The sequence below is a fragment of the Hyla sarda genome, chromosome 11, assembly GCF_029499605.1.
Source record: "Hyla sarda isolate aHylSar1 chromosome 11, aHylSar1.hap1, whole genome shotgun sequence".
NCBI classification, from domain to species: domain Eukaryota; kingdom Metazoa; phylum Chordata; class Amphibia; order Anura; family Hylidae; genus Hyla; species Hyla sarda.
In genome coordinates, this window is record NC_079199.1 from 85,573,200 (window position 1) to 85,590,537 (window position 17,338).

At 45.8% G+C, this 17,338-nt stretch overlaps 1 protein-coding gene across 1 annotated transcript in view; it reads left to right on the forward strand.

The window, feature by feature from the left end:
• The window catches only part of POLR3GL (RNA polymerase III subunit GL), a 48,552-nt gene extending 32,118 nt beyond the window's left edge, over positions 1–16,434 (forward strand). Inside the window, exons 7-8 of the mRNA XM_056546021.1 lie at positions 4,968–5,078; positions 16,036–16,434. Coding sequence (XP_056401996.1) covers positions 4,968–5,078; positions 16,036–16,122 — 198 coding nt within the window. The 3' untranslated portion in view covers positions 16,123–16,434. The remainder of the gene's footprint in view (positions 1–4,967; positions 5,079–16,035) is intronic.
• Positions 16,435–17,338: the final 904 nt, after the last annotated feature.

The following is a 17,338-nucleotide window of genomic DNA, read 5'->3' on the forward strand; positions in this document are numbered from 1 at the left end:
CCCGGTGGGGAATTTAAAAATGAAAGTAAATACATCATACATCGTAGGGAGCGCAGCATGCCGCCTGCTCCTCTGTTTAATAACTTCTAATCGCATCGGGTCTGAAACCCTTGCGATCAATCCCTTAGCCCCTGTACTACAACCCCCATCATGGAACAGAGCATGTTCCATGATGGGGGTTGTAGTACAAACACTAATGTAGCCTCCCCAGCCACCGGCAGACTACCGCAGCCGGGGAATTACTACTCCCATCATGGAAACAAGTCTGTTCCATGATGGGAGTAGTAGTAGTCCCTCAGCACTGCAGGAGTCTGCTGCTGTCACCTCTTCTGAGCATGCTCAGGAGTAATAACGGATATTGTAAACCGGGTGCAAACGGATGACATAAAGGCTCATCCATTTGCCATAGACTTCAGTGTTAAAAATAATGGCCGTTAATTTACCCGTTTCTTGTGACGGAAGAAAAATTTGTGCATGTGCCGTTTTTTCTTCCATCACAATTAACGTCCGTTATTCATGACGGACTATAACGGGTCGTAACGGATAATGAAAAAATCCCATAGACTTGATTGAGATTTTGTAACGGATGTTTAACATCCGTTTTTAAAGATTTTCTAACAGACGTTTATAATGGATCTTTTAACGGATGAATTTTATAGTGTGGATGCAGCCTAACACTACTACTGCACTTCAGAATTTAGGTTACACCTCTAGACCTCCTTGTACTCATTCCCATGAACTGTCTTGTATCTGTAGTCAGTACTCAGCATGCACCACATCACTGTAGAGTAGAGTTTCCCAACCAAGGTGCCTCCAGCTGTTGCAAAACTACAACTCCCAGCATGCCCGGACAGCCGTTGGCTGTTCGGGCATGCTGGGAGTTGTAGTTTTGCTACAGCTGGAGGCACCCTGGTTGGGAAACGCTGCTGTGGAGTAAAGCTGCGTATGTCAACATGCCCCTTCTCTTTAGGAATCCTACACACAGACCCTAAACTGCTGGGATACGCGTGGGAGTGATGAACCGGGAATCGGCAGCAGCATTTTTCCTGTCACATTCTCCTCACATGCCTCCCCCAACCAGCAGCCATGATTGCTGTATTACTAGACAAGTCATCATTACCTCAGACAATACATATACGTGTAATTGTTCTCCACCGCAGCAGCTGCTGCCAGACGGCGTCGGGTCCCCGCAGCATTCACTGTCTGCTATGATTCAGTAACAGACAACAGGTAGTTCTGTAAAAGAGGGAGAATTAAACAGCAGTAACTTGACAAATTAAGCTCTGCTTCATCTTTACATTGTGGTAGCTGAAAATGAAATAGTGTCAGTAAACGTAATTCTTTCTGATGGTGACTAAAGGGGCCACCGTTACAGATTTCCCAAGCTCCTGAATGGCAGCTGTGTTTACAGTGATACATTCCCATGCTGCTTACCTAGGACAATTTGGTATTAACCCATCTAGGACACAGGACATACAAGTACGCCCTTTCTACCTGGGACTTAAGGACCTGTACGCCCGTGGGAATTCCGGTCCCTGCCTCTCGTCGGGCGGGGACTGGACCTGAATGCCCCCCTCCCCCAGCCCAGCGATCGCCGTAGAACGCGGGAGAATTCACACCGGCGATCTGCGACGATTCCGGTCTTACGGGTCACCTCCTGTTGCTTGGGGGGAGGTGGTTGGACGACCATCCGACCAATAGCAGCCAGCAGAGGAGGGGTTAATGTCCCCTTCTCTCAGCTCTGCCAACCCACTGAGCTCAGTCAGTCGGCAGAGCTGAGTGAAGGTGCCAAGGACCCCCCATCTGACGAGATCTGTGCCCCTCAGGGCAGAGAAAGTGGCCTCCTGCCACCATTAGTGCAGGGAAAGATAGAGCAAGGGAAAGGTGGGTAGACTGTAAAAAGAAAAAGTAAAAAAAAATCTCCCATAATTTGACCCCAGTGTACCAAGTCTAGAGTACATTCCAAATGTTAACCCCATAAACCATTAAATTCCCCAAAAACTCTTTTATACAAAAATGGGTCACTGTGTCACTATCATCGGGGGGGGGGTGTTGCCTCAAATGTACAGCGCATTTGAGGCAACAGGTTAGGGACGGCCACACACATCACATTCCCAGAATGATGATTCAGAGCATAGGGTTTGGGGCGGGCATATTTTTTACTTTTGGCTATGCTCTGTGTCATCATTCTGGGTAAATAATTGGCATATCAGTAGTAAAATTTTAATTTTCCCCATAGTACATTTCATCCATTCCTAGAAAATAAATTTTGGGAACACCGGTCCATTCCAAATGTCAAGTCCTCCCAAATACACCTTCCCCAGTGGGGGGGGGGGGGGGGGGGGTACTGTCTGTAATAGGGTCACATGTGGGTGTTTCTTTTTGTTATTTTCCGCTTAATATAGGTAACCGTCAGCTACTGATATGCCATAGGCCTCAAATGCAAAGATAGCTCCATGACTCTTGAGCCGTGTAGTGCGCCCGCACAGCATGTTACATCCACATATGGGGTATTTCCATACTTAGAAGCAATGGGGTTACAAAATTTGGGGGGCGTTTTCTCCTATTACCTTTGTGCAAATAAAAAATTCGAGGTAACACCGGCATTTTTGTGAAGTAAAAACTATGTTGTCATTTTATGGCCCACTGTTCAAAACACCTGTGATGTGTAAATACTCACTGTAACGCTTGTTATGTTCCTTAAGTGGTATAGTTTCCAAAATGATGGCACTTGAGGGGGGGTCCCGCTGTTCTAGCACAATGGTAGCTCTGTTAACGCTCAAGGCCCCTGACCGATTCGAGTAAAATTCTCCAAAAGCTGAATGGCACTCCTGCTCTTCTGAGACCTGGTGTGCACCCGCAGAGCAGTTAACATCCAAATATGAAATATGTCCTTACTCCAAAGAAATGTATTTACAAATTGTGGGGGACATTTTCTCCTGTTACAACTTGTGAAAATGAAAATTTGGGGTAACCCCAGCATTTTAGTGTAAACATTTTTTCCTTTTCACATCCCACTTTAACGGACATTTATCAAACACCTGTGGGGTGTTAAGGCTCACTGTACTGCTTGTTACGTTCCTTGAGGGGTGTAGTTTCCAAAATAGTATGCCATGTGGGGGGGGTTCTGTTATGGCACCATAGGGGCTTCCTAAATGCAACATGCCACCCAAAAACAATTTCCGCAAAATTCTCTCTCCAAAAGCCAAATGTGACTCCTTCTCTTCTGAGCATTGTAGTGCGCCCGCAGAGCACACGACATCCACATATGGGGTATTTCCATACTTTCAATACATACAGTGGGGGAAAAAAAAGTATTTAGTCAGCCACCAATTGTGCAAATTCTCCCACTTAAAAAGATGAGAGAGGCCTGTAATTTTCATCATAGGTTATACCTCAACTATGAGAGACAGAATGAGAAAAAAAGATCCATAAAATCACATTGTCTGATCTTTAAAGAATTTATTTGCAAATTATGGTGGGAAATAAGTATTTGTTCACCTACAAACAAGCAAGAATTCTGGCTCTCACAGACCTGTAACTTCTTCTTTAAGAGTCTCCTCTGTCCTCCACTCATTACATGTATTAATGACACCTGTTTGAACTTATTATCAGTATAAAAGACACCTGTCCACAACCTCAAACAGTCAGACTCCAAACTCCACTATGGCCAAGACCAAAGAGCAAAAGACACCAGAAACAAAATTGTAGACCTGCACCCGGCTGGGAAGACGGAATCTACAATAGGCAAGCAGCTTGGTGTGAAGAAATCAACTGTGGGAGCAATTATTAGAAAATGGAAGACATACAAGACCACTGATAATCTCCCTCGATCTGGGGCTCCACGCAAGATCTCACCTTGTGGTGTCAAAATGATCACAAGAACGGTGAACAAAAATCCCAGCACCACACGGGGGGACCTAGGGAATGACCTGTAGAGAGCTTGGACCAAAGTAACAAAGGCTACCATCAGTAACACACTACGCCACCAGGGACACAAATCATGCAGTGCCAGACGTGTCCCCCTGCTTAAGCCAGTACATGTTCGGGCCTGTCTGAAGTTTGCTAAGAGAGCATTTGGATGATCCAGAAGAGTATTGGGAGAATGTAATATGGTCAGGTGAAACCAAAGTAGAACTTTTTGGTAAAAACTCACCTTGTCGTGTTTGGAGGAGAAAGAATGCTGAGTTGCATCCAAAGAACACCATACCTACTGTGAAGCAGGGGGTGGAAACATCATGCTTTGGGGCTGTTTTTCTGCTAAGAGACCAGGACAACTGATCCGTGTAAAGGAAAGAATGAATGGGGCCATGTATCGTGAGATTTTGAGTGAAAACCTCCTTCCATCAGCAAGGGCAATGAAGATGAAACGTGGCTGGTCTTTCAGCATGACAATGATCCCAAACACGCCACTCGGGCAACAAAGGAGTTGCTTCGTAAGAAGCATTTCAAGGTCCTGGAGTAGTCTAGCCAGTCTACAGATCTCAACCCCATAGAAAACCTTTGGAGGGAATTGAAAGTCCGTGTTGCCCAGCGACAGCCCAAAAACATCACTGCTCTAGAGGAGATCTGCATGGAGGAATGGGCCAAAATACCAGCAACAGTGTGTGAAAACCTTGTGAAGACTTACAGAAAACATTTGACCTGTCATTGCCAACAAAGGATATATAACAAAGTATTGAGATAAACTTTTGTTATTAACCAAATACTTATTTTTCACCATCATTTGCAAATAAATTCTTTAAAAATCAGACAATATGATTTTATGGATTTTTTTTTTCTCATTCTGTCTCTCATCGTTGAGGTATACCTATGATGAAAATTACAGGCCTCTCATCTTTTAAAGTGGGAGAACTTACACAATTGGTGCATAAATACTTTTTTGCCCCACTGTCCCCTCAGTCTTTTTTGCAAGCTTAGAGTTGTAGTATCACTTTAGGAACTGAGGTGTGCTCTGTGTCCTGCAGAACCTAGAAAAGAAGGAAGAGGAGATCAGCTCTGAGGAGGAGGAAGAGAAGAAAGAAGAGGAAGAAGAGAAGGAAGAAGAGGAAGAGTATGATGAAGAGGAGCATGAGGAGGTAAGACTAGGTTTTTTTGTGTATCTTCTGCATATACATAAATGTTCTTGTATGTTATATATATATTGTAATCTACTGGTAATTATACGTATGATAATTCATTCTCTCCTATAAATTATAAGAACATTAGAAGCCTCCATGGAATTTTGAGAGCATATGAACCGGTATACATTATATACTATACATTATTCTGTGTATTGTGCACATCAGCTGCTGCAGAATATCTTTTTGAAGAGTAAGTGGGGATTCGTGTCCACAGTAGATTGATATGAATTGCCCTCGTTATAAAAATGAAGGTCTGCATCAGCTGAGGTGTATTATGAGGCTTAACAGCAAATTGTGTTTATGTGCTATAATGCACATGAGGTGTGTATTATAATGCTCTACAGCACATGGGGTGTGTATTATAATGCTCTACAGCACATGAGGTGTGTATTATAATGCTCTACAGCACATGAGGTGTATTATAATGCTCTACAGCACATGAGGTGTGTATTGCTTTACAGCACATGGGGTGTGTATTATAATGCTCTACAGCACATGAGGTGTGTATTATAATGCTCTACAGCACATGAGGTGTGTATTATAATGCTCTACAGCACACGAGGAGTGTATTATAATGCTCTACAGCACATGAGGTGTGTATTATAATGCTCTACAGCACATGAGGTGTGTATTATAATGCTCTACAGCACATGAGGTGTGTATTATAATGCTCTACAGCACATGAGGAGTGTATTATAATGCTCTACAGCACATGAGGTGTGTATTATAATGCTCTACAGCACATGAGGTGTGTATTATAATGCCCTACAGCACATGAGGTGTGTATTATAATGCTCTACAGCACATGAGGTGTGTATTATAATGCTCTACAGCACATGAGGAGTGTATTATAATGCTCTACAGCACATGAGGAGTGTATTATAATGCTCTACAGCACATGAGGTGTGTATTATAATGCTCTACAGCACATGAGGTGTGTATTATTGTCACAATTCGGCTGGCTGGAGGTGGATCCTCTGTGCCAGAGAGGGATTGGCGTGGACCGTGTTGGTGGACCGGTTCTAAGTTGCTACTGGTATTCACCAGAGCCCGCCGCAAAGCGGGATGGTCTTGCAGCAGCGGTAGCAACCAGGTCGTATCCACCAGCAACGGCTCAACCTCTCTGACTGCTGAAGATAGGCTCGGTACAAGGGAGTAGAGCACATGGGGTGTGTATTATAATGCTCTACAGCACATGAGGTGTGTATTATAATGCTCTACAGCACATGAGGTGTATTATAATGCTCTACAGCACATGAGGTGTGTATTGCTTTACAGCACATGAGATGTGTATTATAATGCTCTACAGAACACGAGGTGTGTATTATAATGCTCTACAGCACATGAGGTGTGTATTATAATGCCCTACAGCACATGAGGAGTGTATTATAATGCTCTACAGTACATGAAGTGTGTATTATAATGCTCTACAGTACATGAGGGTGTATTTATAATGCTCTACAGCACATGAGGAGTGTATTATAATGCTCTACAGCACATGAGGTGTATTATAATGCTCTACAGCACACGTGGTGTGTATTATAATGCTCTACAACACACAAGGTGTGTATTATAATGCCCTACAGCACACGAGGTGTGTATTATAATGCTCTACAGCACATGAGGAGTGTATTATAATGCTCTACAGCACATGAGGAGTGTATTATAATGCTCTACAGCACATGAGGTGTGTATTATAATGCTCTACAGCACATGAGGTGTGTATTATAATGCTCTACTGCACATGAGGTGTGTATTATAATGCTCTACAGCACATGAGGTGTGTATTATAATGCTCTACAGCACATGAGGTGTGTATTATAATGCTCTACAGCACATGAGATGTGTATTATAATGCTCTACAGAACACGAGGTGTGTATTATAATGCTCTACAGCACATGAGGTGTGTATTATAATGCCCTACAGCACATGAGGAGTGTATTATAATGCTCTACAGTACATGAAGTGTGTATTATAATGCTCTACAGTACATGAGGGTGTATTTATAATGCTCTACAGCACATGAGGAGTGTATTATAATGCTCTACAGTACATGAGGAGTGTATTATAATGCTCTACAGCACACGAGGTGTGTATTATAATGCTCTACAGTACATGAGGTGTGTATTATAATGCTCTACAGCACATGAGGAGTGTATTATAATGCTCTACAGTACATGAGGAGTGTATAATAATGCTCTACAGTACATGAGGTGTGTATTATAATGCCCTACAGCACATGAGGAGTGTATTATAATGCTCTACAGCACATGAGGTGTGTATTATAATGCTCTACAGCACATGAGGTGTGTATTATAATGCTCTACAGCACATGAGGTGTGTATTATAATGCTCTACAGTACGTGAGGTGTGTATTATAATGCTCTACAGCACATGAGGTGTATTATAATGCTCTACAGCACATGAGGTGTGTATTATAATGCTCTACAGCACATGAGGTGTATTATAATGCTCTACAGCACACGTGGTGTGTATTATAATGCTCTACAGCACACAAGGTGTGTATTATAATGCCCTACAGCACACGAGGTGTGTATTATAATGCTCTACAGCACATGAGGAGTGTATTATAATGCTCTACAGCACATGAGGTGTGTATTATAATGCTCTACAGCACATGAGGTGTGTATTATTGTCACAATTCGGCTGGCTGGAGGTGGATCCTCTGTGCCAGAGAGGGATTGTCGTGGACCGTGTTGGTGGACCGGTTCTAAGTTGCTACTGGTATTCACCAGAGCCCGCCGCAAAGCGGGATGGTCTTGCAGCAGCGGTAGCAACCAGGTCGTATCCACCAGCAACGGCTCAACCTCTCTGACTGCTGAAGATAGGCTCGGTACAAGGGAGTAGACAAGAGCAAGGTCGGACGTAGCAGAAGGTCAGGGCAGGCAGCAAGGATCGTAGTCAGGGGCAACGGCAGGAGGTCTGGAACACAGGCTAGGAACACACAAGGAAACGCTTTCACTGGCACAATGGCAACAAGATCCGGCGAGGGAGTGCAGGGGAAGTGAGGTATAAGTAGGGAGTGCACAGGTGAGAATACTGATTAGGCCTGCTGCGCCAAACAGTGGCGCAGCGGCCCTTTAAATGGCAGAAACCCGGCGTGCGCGCGCCCTAAGGAGCGGGGCCGCGCGCGCCGGGACAACACAGACGGGGAACGGGTCAGGTACGGGAGCCGAGATGCGCATCGCGAGCGGGCGCGTCCCGCATCGCGAATCGCATCCCGGCTGGGAGTTATATCGCAGCGCACCCGGTCAGCAGGTCTGACCAGGGCGCTGCGAATGAGAGAACGCTGCGAGCGCTCCGGGGAGGAGCGGGGACCCGGAGCGCTCGGCGTAACAGTACCCCCCCCTTGGGTCTCCCCCTCTTTTTGGAGCCTGAGAACCTGAGGATAAGACTTTTGTCCAGGATGTTGTCCTCAGGTTCCCAGGATCTCTCCTCAGGGCCGCAATTCTCCCAGTCGACCAAGAAGAATCTTTTACCTCTGACCGTCTTGGATGCTAGAATCTCCTTCACAGAAAAGACGTCAGAAGATCCGGAAACTGGAGTGAGAGAAACAACTTTGGGAGAGAAGCGGTTAAGGATGAGTGGTTTAAGGAGAGAGACATGGAAGGCATTGGGAATACGGAGAGAAGGAGGAAGAAGGAGTTTGTAAGAGACAGGGTTGATCTGGCACTTGATTTTGAAAGGACCAAGATAGCGTGGTCCCAGTTTATAACTGGGGACACGAAAGCGGACATATTTAGCGGAGAGCCATACCTTGTCTCCGGGAGCAAAAATGGGGGGAGTTCTTCTTTTTTTATCAGCAAATCTTTTCATCCGGGATGAAGCCTGTAAAAGAGAATTTTGGGTCTCTTTCCATATGGTGGAAAGATCACGAGTCACTTCATCCACAGCGGGCAAACCAGAGGGCAAGGGAGTAGGGAGGGGAGGAAGAGGGTGACGGCCGTACACCACGAAAAATGGGGATTTAGCAGAAGATTCGGAGACTCTGAAGTTGTATGAGAATTCGGCCCATGGTAGAAGATCTGCCCAGTCATCCTGGCGGGAGGAAACAAAATGCCGTAAATAGTCACCCAGGACCTGATTAACTCTTTCTACTTGCCCATTGGATTGGGGATGATAAGAAGAAGAGAAGTTTAATTTGATCTTGAGCTGTTTACAGAGGGCCCTCCAGAATTTAGACACGAATTGGACGCCTCTATCTGAGACGATATGCGTGGGCAAACCGTGAAGACGAAAAATGTGTACAAAAAATTGCTTTGCCAACTGAGGCGCTGAAGGAAGACCAGGAAGAGGAATAAAATGTGCCACCTTGGAAAATCGATCAACGACCACCCAAACAACTGTGTTGCCACGGGATGAGGGCAAGTCCGTAATAAAGTCCATACCAATCTGTGACCAAGACTGTTCAGGAACAGGCAGAGGATGAAGGAGACCAGCAGGCTTCTGGCGAGGAGTCTTATCCCGGGCACAGACAGTACAGGCCCGCACGAAATCAATAACATCAGTCTCCAGAGTCGGCCACCAATAAAATCGAGAGATGAGTTGCAAGGATTTTTTGATGCCCACATGGCCTGCGAGGTGGGAGGAGTGTCCCCATTTGAGAATCCCGAGACGCTGGTGTGGAGAAACGAAGGTCTTCCCTGGAGGAGTTTGCCTGATGGAAGCTGGAGAAGTGGAGATCAGACAGTCCGGAGGAATGATGTGTTGCGGAGAGACCTCTACTTCAGAGGCATCAGAAGAACGAGAGAGGGCATCGGCCCTAATGTTCTTGTCAGCAGGGCGAAAATGGATTTCAAAGTTAAAACGGGCAAAGAACAACGACCACCTAGCCTGGCGAGGGTTCAGTCGTTGGGCAGACTGGAGATAGGAGAGATTCTTGTGATCAGTGTATATGATAACTGGAAATTTTGATCCCTCCAGCAGGTGCCTCCATTCCTCAAGCGCCAATTTAATGGCCAGTAGTTCTCGATCCCCGATGGAATAGTTTCTCTCCGCCGGGGAGAAGGTCCTAGAAAAAAAACCACAAGTCACAGCATGCCCGGAAGAATTTTTTTGTAGAAGGACAGCTCCAGCTCCCACTGAGGAGGCATCTACCTCCAATAGGAAGGGTTTAGATGGGTCAGGTCTGGAGAGCACGGGAGCGGAAGAAAAGGCAGACTTGAGATGTTTAAATGCGTCTTCCGCTTGGGGGGACCAGGACTTGAGATTGGCATTTTTCTTGGTTAAAGCCACGATAGGAGCCACAATAGTGGAAAAGTGTGGAATAAACTGTCTGTAATAATTGGCGAACCCCAAAAAACGTTGGATAGCACGGAGTCCGGAGGGGCGTGGCCAATCTAATACGGCAGAGAGTTTATCTGGGTCCATTTGTAGTCCCTGGCCAGAGACCAAGTATCCTAGGAAAGGAAGAGATTGACATTCAAAGAGACATTTCTCCATTTTGGCATAAAGTTGATTGTCACGAAGTCTCTGAAGAACCATGCGGACATGTTGGCGGTGTTCTTCTAAGTTGGCAGAAAAAATCAGAATATCGTCCAGATAAACCACAACACAGGAATATAGGAGATCACGAAAAATGTCATTAACAAAGTCTTGGAAGACGGCAGGGGCGTTGCATAGGCCAAAGGGCATGACCAGATACTCAAAGTGTCCATCTCTGGTGTTAAATGCGGTCTTCCATTCGTCCCCCTCCCTGATGCGGATGAGATTATAAGCACCTCTTAAGTCCAGTTTGGTAAAGATGTGGGCACCTTGTAAGCGATCAAAGAGTTCCGAGATAAGAGGTAAGGGGTAGAGTTTTTTTACCGTGATTTTATTAAGTCCGCGGTAATCAATACAAGGACGTAGGGAGCCATCTTTTTTGGACACAAAAAAAAATACAGCTCCGGCAGGAGAGGAGGACTTGCGGATAAACCCCTTTTTTAAATTCTCCTGGATGTACTCCGACATGGCAAGAGTCTCTGGAGCAGACAGAGGATAGATTCTGCCCCGGGGTGGGGTAGTACCCGGGAGGAGGTCAATAGGACAGTCATAAGGCCTGTGAGGAGGCAAAGTCTCAGCTTGCTTTTTGCAAAAAACGTCAGAATAGTCCATATAAGCCTTAGGAAGACCGGATACAGGGGGAACCACAGGGTCACGGCAAGGAGTACTGGGAACCGATTTAAGAAAGTCCTTGTGACAAGAAGTACCCCAGTTCTTGATTTCTCCTGTGGACCAATCAAGGGTTGGGGAATGGCGTTGAAGCCACGGTAATCCAAGAAGAATTTCAGAAGTGCAGTTGGAGAGGACCAAAAATTCTATTTTTTCGTGATGAGGTCCGATACACATTAGGAGAGGTTCCGTGCGGTAACGCACGGTACAGTCCAATCTTTCATTGTTAACAGAATTGATGTAGAGGGGTCTGGCGAGACTGGTCACCGGGATGTTGAACCTGTTGATGAGAGAGGCCAAAATAAAATTTCCTGCAGATCCGGAATCCAAGAAGGCCGTAGCAGAGAAGGAGAAGGTAGAGGAAGATATCCGCACAGGCACAGTAAGGCGTGGAGAAGCAGAGTAGACATCAAGAACTGTCTCATCTTTGTGCGGAGTCAGCATACGTCTTTCCAGGCGGGGAGGACGGATAGGACAATCTTTCAAGAAGTGTTCGGTACCGGCACAGTACAGGCATAGGTTCTCCATGCGGCGTCGTGTCCTCTCTTGAGGTGTCAAGCGAGACCGGTCAACTTGCATAGCCTCCACGGCGGGAGGCACAGGAACGGATTGCAGAGGAGAGAGGAGCCAGGGAGAGAAACCGCCTCGTGCGAACAAAGTCCATATCCTGGCGGAGCTCCTGACGCCTTTTGGAAAAACGCATGTCAATGCGGGTGGCAAGATGAATAAGTTCATGCAGGTTAGCAGGAATTTCTCGTGCGGCCAGCACATCTTTAATGTTGCTGGATAGGCCTTTTTTAAAGGTCGCGCAGAGGGCCTCATTATTCCAGGATAATTCGGAGGCAAGAGTACGGAATTGGATGGCGTACTCGCCAACAGAAGAATTACCCTGGACCAGGTTCAGCAGGGCAGTCTCAGCAGAAGAGGCTCGGGCAGGTTCCTCAAAGACACTTCGGATCTCCGTGAAGAAGGAGTGTACAGAGGCAGTGACAGGGTCATTGCGGTCCCAGAGCGGTGTGGCCCATGACAGAGCTTTCCCAGACAGAAGGCTGACTACGAAAGCCACCTTAGACCTTTCAGTTGGAAACTGGTCCGACATCATCTCCAAGTGCAGGGAACATTGCGAAAGAAAGCCACGGCAAAACTTAGAGTCCCCATCAAATTTATCCGGCAAGGATAATCGAAAGCCGGAAGCGGCCACTCGCTGCGGAGGAGGTGCAGGAGCTGGCGGAGGAGATTGTTGCTGGAGCTGTGGTAATAGCTGCTGTAGCATCACGTTCAGTTGAGACAGCTGGTGACCTTGTTGCGCTATCTGTTGCGACTGCTGGGCGACCACCGTGGTGAGGTCGCGACAACTGGCAGTGGGACTTCAGCGGGATCCATGGCCGGATCTACTGTCACGATTCGGCTGGCTGGAGGTGGATCCTCTGTGCCAGAGAGGGATTGGCGTGGACCGTGTTGGTGGACCGGTTCTAAGTTGCTACTGGTATTCACCAGAGCCCGCCGCAAAGCGGGATGGTCTTGCAGCGGCGGTAGCAACCAGGTCGTATCCACCAGCAACGGCTCAACCTCTCTGACTGCTGAAGATAGGCGCGGTACAAGGGAGTAGACAAGAGCAAGGTCGGACGTAGCAGAAGGTCAGGGCAGGCAGCAAGGATCGTAGTCAGGGGCAACGGCAGGAGGTCTGGAACACAGGCTAGGAACACACAAGGAAACGCTTTCACTGGCACAATGGCAACAAGATCCGGCGAGGGAGTGCAGGGGAAGTGAGGTATAAGTAGGGAGTGCACAGGTGAGAATACTGATTAGGCCTGCTGCGCCAAACAGTGGCGCAGCGGCCCTTTAAATGGCAGAGACCCGGCGCGCGCACGCCCTAAGGAGCGGGGCCGCACGCGCCGGGACAACACAGACGGGGAACGGGTCAGGTACGGGAGCCGAGATGCGCATCGCGAGCGGGCGCGTCCCGCATCGCAAATCGCATCCCGGCTGGGAGTAATATCGCAGCGCACCCGGTCAGCAGGTCTGACCGGGGCGCTGCGAATGAGAGAACGCTGCGAGCGCTCCGGGGAGGAGCGGGGACCCGGAGCGCTCGGCGTAACAATTATAATGCTCTACAGCACATGAGGTGTGTATTATAATACTCTACAGCACATGAGGAGTGTATTATAATGCTCTACAGCACATGAGGTGTGTATTATAATGCTCTACAGCACATGAGGTGTATTATAATGCTCTACAGCACATGAGGTGTGTATTATAATGCTCTACAGCACATGAGGTGTGTATTATAATGTTCTACAGCACATGAGGTGTGTATTATAATGCTCTACAGCACATGAGGTGTGTATTATAATGCTCTACAACACATGAGGTGTGTATTATAATGCTCTACAGCACATGAGGTGTGTATTATAATGCTCTACAGCACATGAGGTGTGTATTATAATGCTTTACAGCACATGAGGAGTGTATTATAATGCTCTACAGCACATGAGGTGTGTATTATAATGCTCTACAGCACATGAGGTGTGTATTATAATGTTCTACAGCACATGAGGTGTGTATTATAATGCTCTACAGCACATGAGGTGTGTATTATAATGCCTTACAGCACATGAGGAGTGTATTATAATGCTCTACAGCACATGAGGTGTGTATTATAATGCTCTACAGCACATGAGGTGTATTATAATGCTCTACAGTACATGAGGTGTGTATTATAATGCTCTACAGCACATGAGGTGTGTATTATAATGCTCTACAACACATGAGGTGTGTATTATAATGCCTTACAGCACATGAGGAGTGTATTATAATGCTCTACAGCACATGAGGTGTGTATTATAATACTCTACAGCACATGAGGTGTGTATTATAATGCTCTACAGTACATGAGGTGTGTATTATAATACTCTACAGCACATGAGGTGTGTATTATAATGCTCTACAGCACATGAGGTGTGTATTATAATGCTCTACAGCACATGAGGTGTGTATTATAATGCTCTACAGTACATGAGGTGTGTATTATAATGCTCTATAGTACATGAGGTGTGTATTATAATGCTCTACAGTACACGAGGTGTGTATTATAATGCTCTACAGCACATGAGGTGTGTATTATAATGCTCTACAGCACATGAGGTGTGTATTATAATGCTCTACAGTACATGAGGTGTGTATTATAATACTCTACAGCACATGAGGTGTGTATTATAATGCTCTGCAGCACATGAGGTGTGTATTATAATGCTCTACAGCACACGAGGTGTGTATTATAATGCTCTATAGCACACGAGGTGTGTATTATAATGCTCTACAGCACATGGGGTGTGTATTATAATGCTCTACAGCACATGAAGTGTGTATTATAATGCCCTACAGCACATGAGGTGTGTATTATAATGCTCTACAGCACATGAGGTGTGTATTATAATGCCCTACAGCACATGAGGTGTGTATTATAATGCTCTACAGCACATGAGGTGTGTATTATAATGCTCTACAGTACATGAGGTGTGTATTATAATACTCTATAGCACATGAGGTGTGTATTATAATGCTCTACAGCACATGAGGTGTGTATTATAATGCTCTATAGCACACGAGGTGTGTATTATAATACTCTACAGCACATGAGGAGTGTATTATAATGCTCTATAGCACACGAGGTGTGTATTATAATGCTCTACAGCACATGGGGTGTGTATTATAATGCTCTACAGCACATGAAGTGTGTATTATAATGCCCTACAGCACATGAGGTGTGTATTATAATGCCCTACAGCACATGAGGTGTGTATTATAATGCTCTACAGCATTGGGGGTTTATGTTATTATTAAATATTTTTAAGGAATTTTCACCTTTTTATAAATAACCAGTGAATTCTTACAATGTGTTACATAAATTAGAACTTCAGTGAGTTTTTTTTTTTTTATCCCTAATGCCCAGGCAGCCAGAATAAAAATAATACAAAAGAGAACAGGGTGCGCGCCCCTGGATAGAACCTGATGGATGAGATAGTGGAGAGCCCAATCAAAAGGCACTCACCTGTGCGAGTTGTGCGAATGGAGGCACAACACTCAATGCGCTTTATCAGGAATCCTGTGATAGCGGCTGCTGCGGCTCCCAGCGTCCAGGCGCAAATGTAGGTAAAAGGAATCCAAGAAAGGGAGAGGAATCGCGCTGCCACAAGAAGTATGTATAAGGTAAATTAATTGCACACAAAGGATCCACGCAACACGTTTCAAACTTGCTCCAGATTTTTTTGTCAGGCGTCTGACGAAAAAGCCGGATCAGCTTTGAAACGCGTCACGTGGATCCTTTGTGTGCAATAAATTTACCTTATACATACTTCTTGTGGCAGCGCGATTCATCTCCCTTTCTTGGATCTCCTATTACCTAGAATAAAAATAATAAACATTAACTTACCTTCCGCTGCTCCCCCGATGCCACAGATATCGCTGTCCCATCCTCCAGCGCCGGTCCTCTCCCGGCTTTTGGTGCCCGACACGTATAACTACGGCTTAGACATCATAACAGTGTTACATGTCGGGCACCAGGGCCAGAGGACGAGACGGTGGTATCGGTGGCATCGGGTGGGGGGGGGGGGAGCGAAGGAAGTTACGTTAATGTTTAATATTTTTATTTTGGTAGCCTGGGCATAAGGGATTAAAAAAAAATATATATCTTTTAAGCATCTGTACCCCTCTTACCCCTGACCGTTGTTGTTGCAGGAGACGGATTACATCATGTCCTATTTTGACAACGGTGAAGATTTTGGAGGAGACAGTGATGACAATATGGATGAAGCGACCTACTGAAGCCCTTCCCTCGCCCTATCTGTAATGGACTAATGGCAGTGGATTTCATCCACAGCTCAAGACGATTTTATTAAGTTTTTTTTTACATGGTTTTAATGTTATTTTATACAGAACTTTTAAAATTTTTAAATCCATTCCCACATGTTTTTTTCATACACCATTGAGGCAAGAATTCAAATCTATGGACTGTAAAATACTTTTATTATTCTCTGCCTATGTAACTTCTCTTCCTAAACTTAAACCACACTAAATCCAACCAAGTAGGGAAAAACAAGAAGCACTCACCAATGTATGGCAATAAGACAAGGGTCCCTTTATTCCATTACACGAGTACAGTACACAGAGACAACTTGAGCAGACGCGGGCGTCTGCTCAAGTTGTCTCTGTGTGCTGTACCCATGTAATGTAATAAAGAAACCTTTGTTATATCGGTGAGTGCCCCTCCATTTCTATGCTACTTGGTGGAATGTTGAACCTACTTTACAAGGATGTTGAGCACTGCCTTGAGCAATTTCCTTCTGGTTGGCATCTTGCTCAGTTCAGGCTGGTACAATAAAATACTTTGGGCAGGCTGTGTCGCCTATCTTTGTTCTCTGGTGTATTCAAACCTCAATATAGTTGAGTGACAAGCAGAAGAGTTGCCATGACATCTCCCACAGGAGTAACTTTCCAGCTTTCCTAGAGGCCTAGCTATGGGCTTAGCTATGTAGTGATACATACATCAGACTTGCTTTGTTTTTCAGGACTCTGGAAAAGCTGAGTGACAACTCCTGTGGGAGCTTATATTGCAAGCTTATTGGTTGTCACCCAGAAAATATCTACAATAACCAAGAAAGTATGCCATCAAGTATCACCCCTTAAGGACACCGGGCGTATCAATACGCCCCTGTTTCAAAGTCCTCGCCGGGCACGGACCGGACCGGGATGCCTGCTGATACTATTCAGCAGCCATCCCGGCATATCGCCCAGGGGGGGTCCTGTGACCGGTCAATTCAGACCCGCGATTTTCGGCGATTCCATTCCCCGCAGCTCGCCGGGCAGGGATCGGAGCCGGATGTCTGCTGAAATCATTCCTGAGGATCCCCCATATCGGCGATTGCCGCAGATGGCCGGTAAATACTAACCAGCAGTCTGCGGCAGTTTTGGGTCATCTGGGTCACTTGTGAACCAATGACCCGGATAATGAAGATGATCGGTGGTGTGATATACACCACCA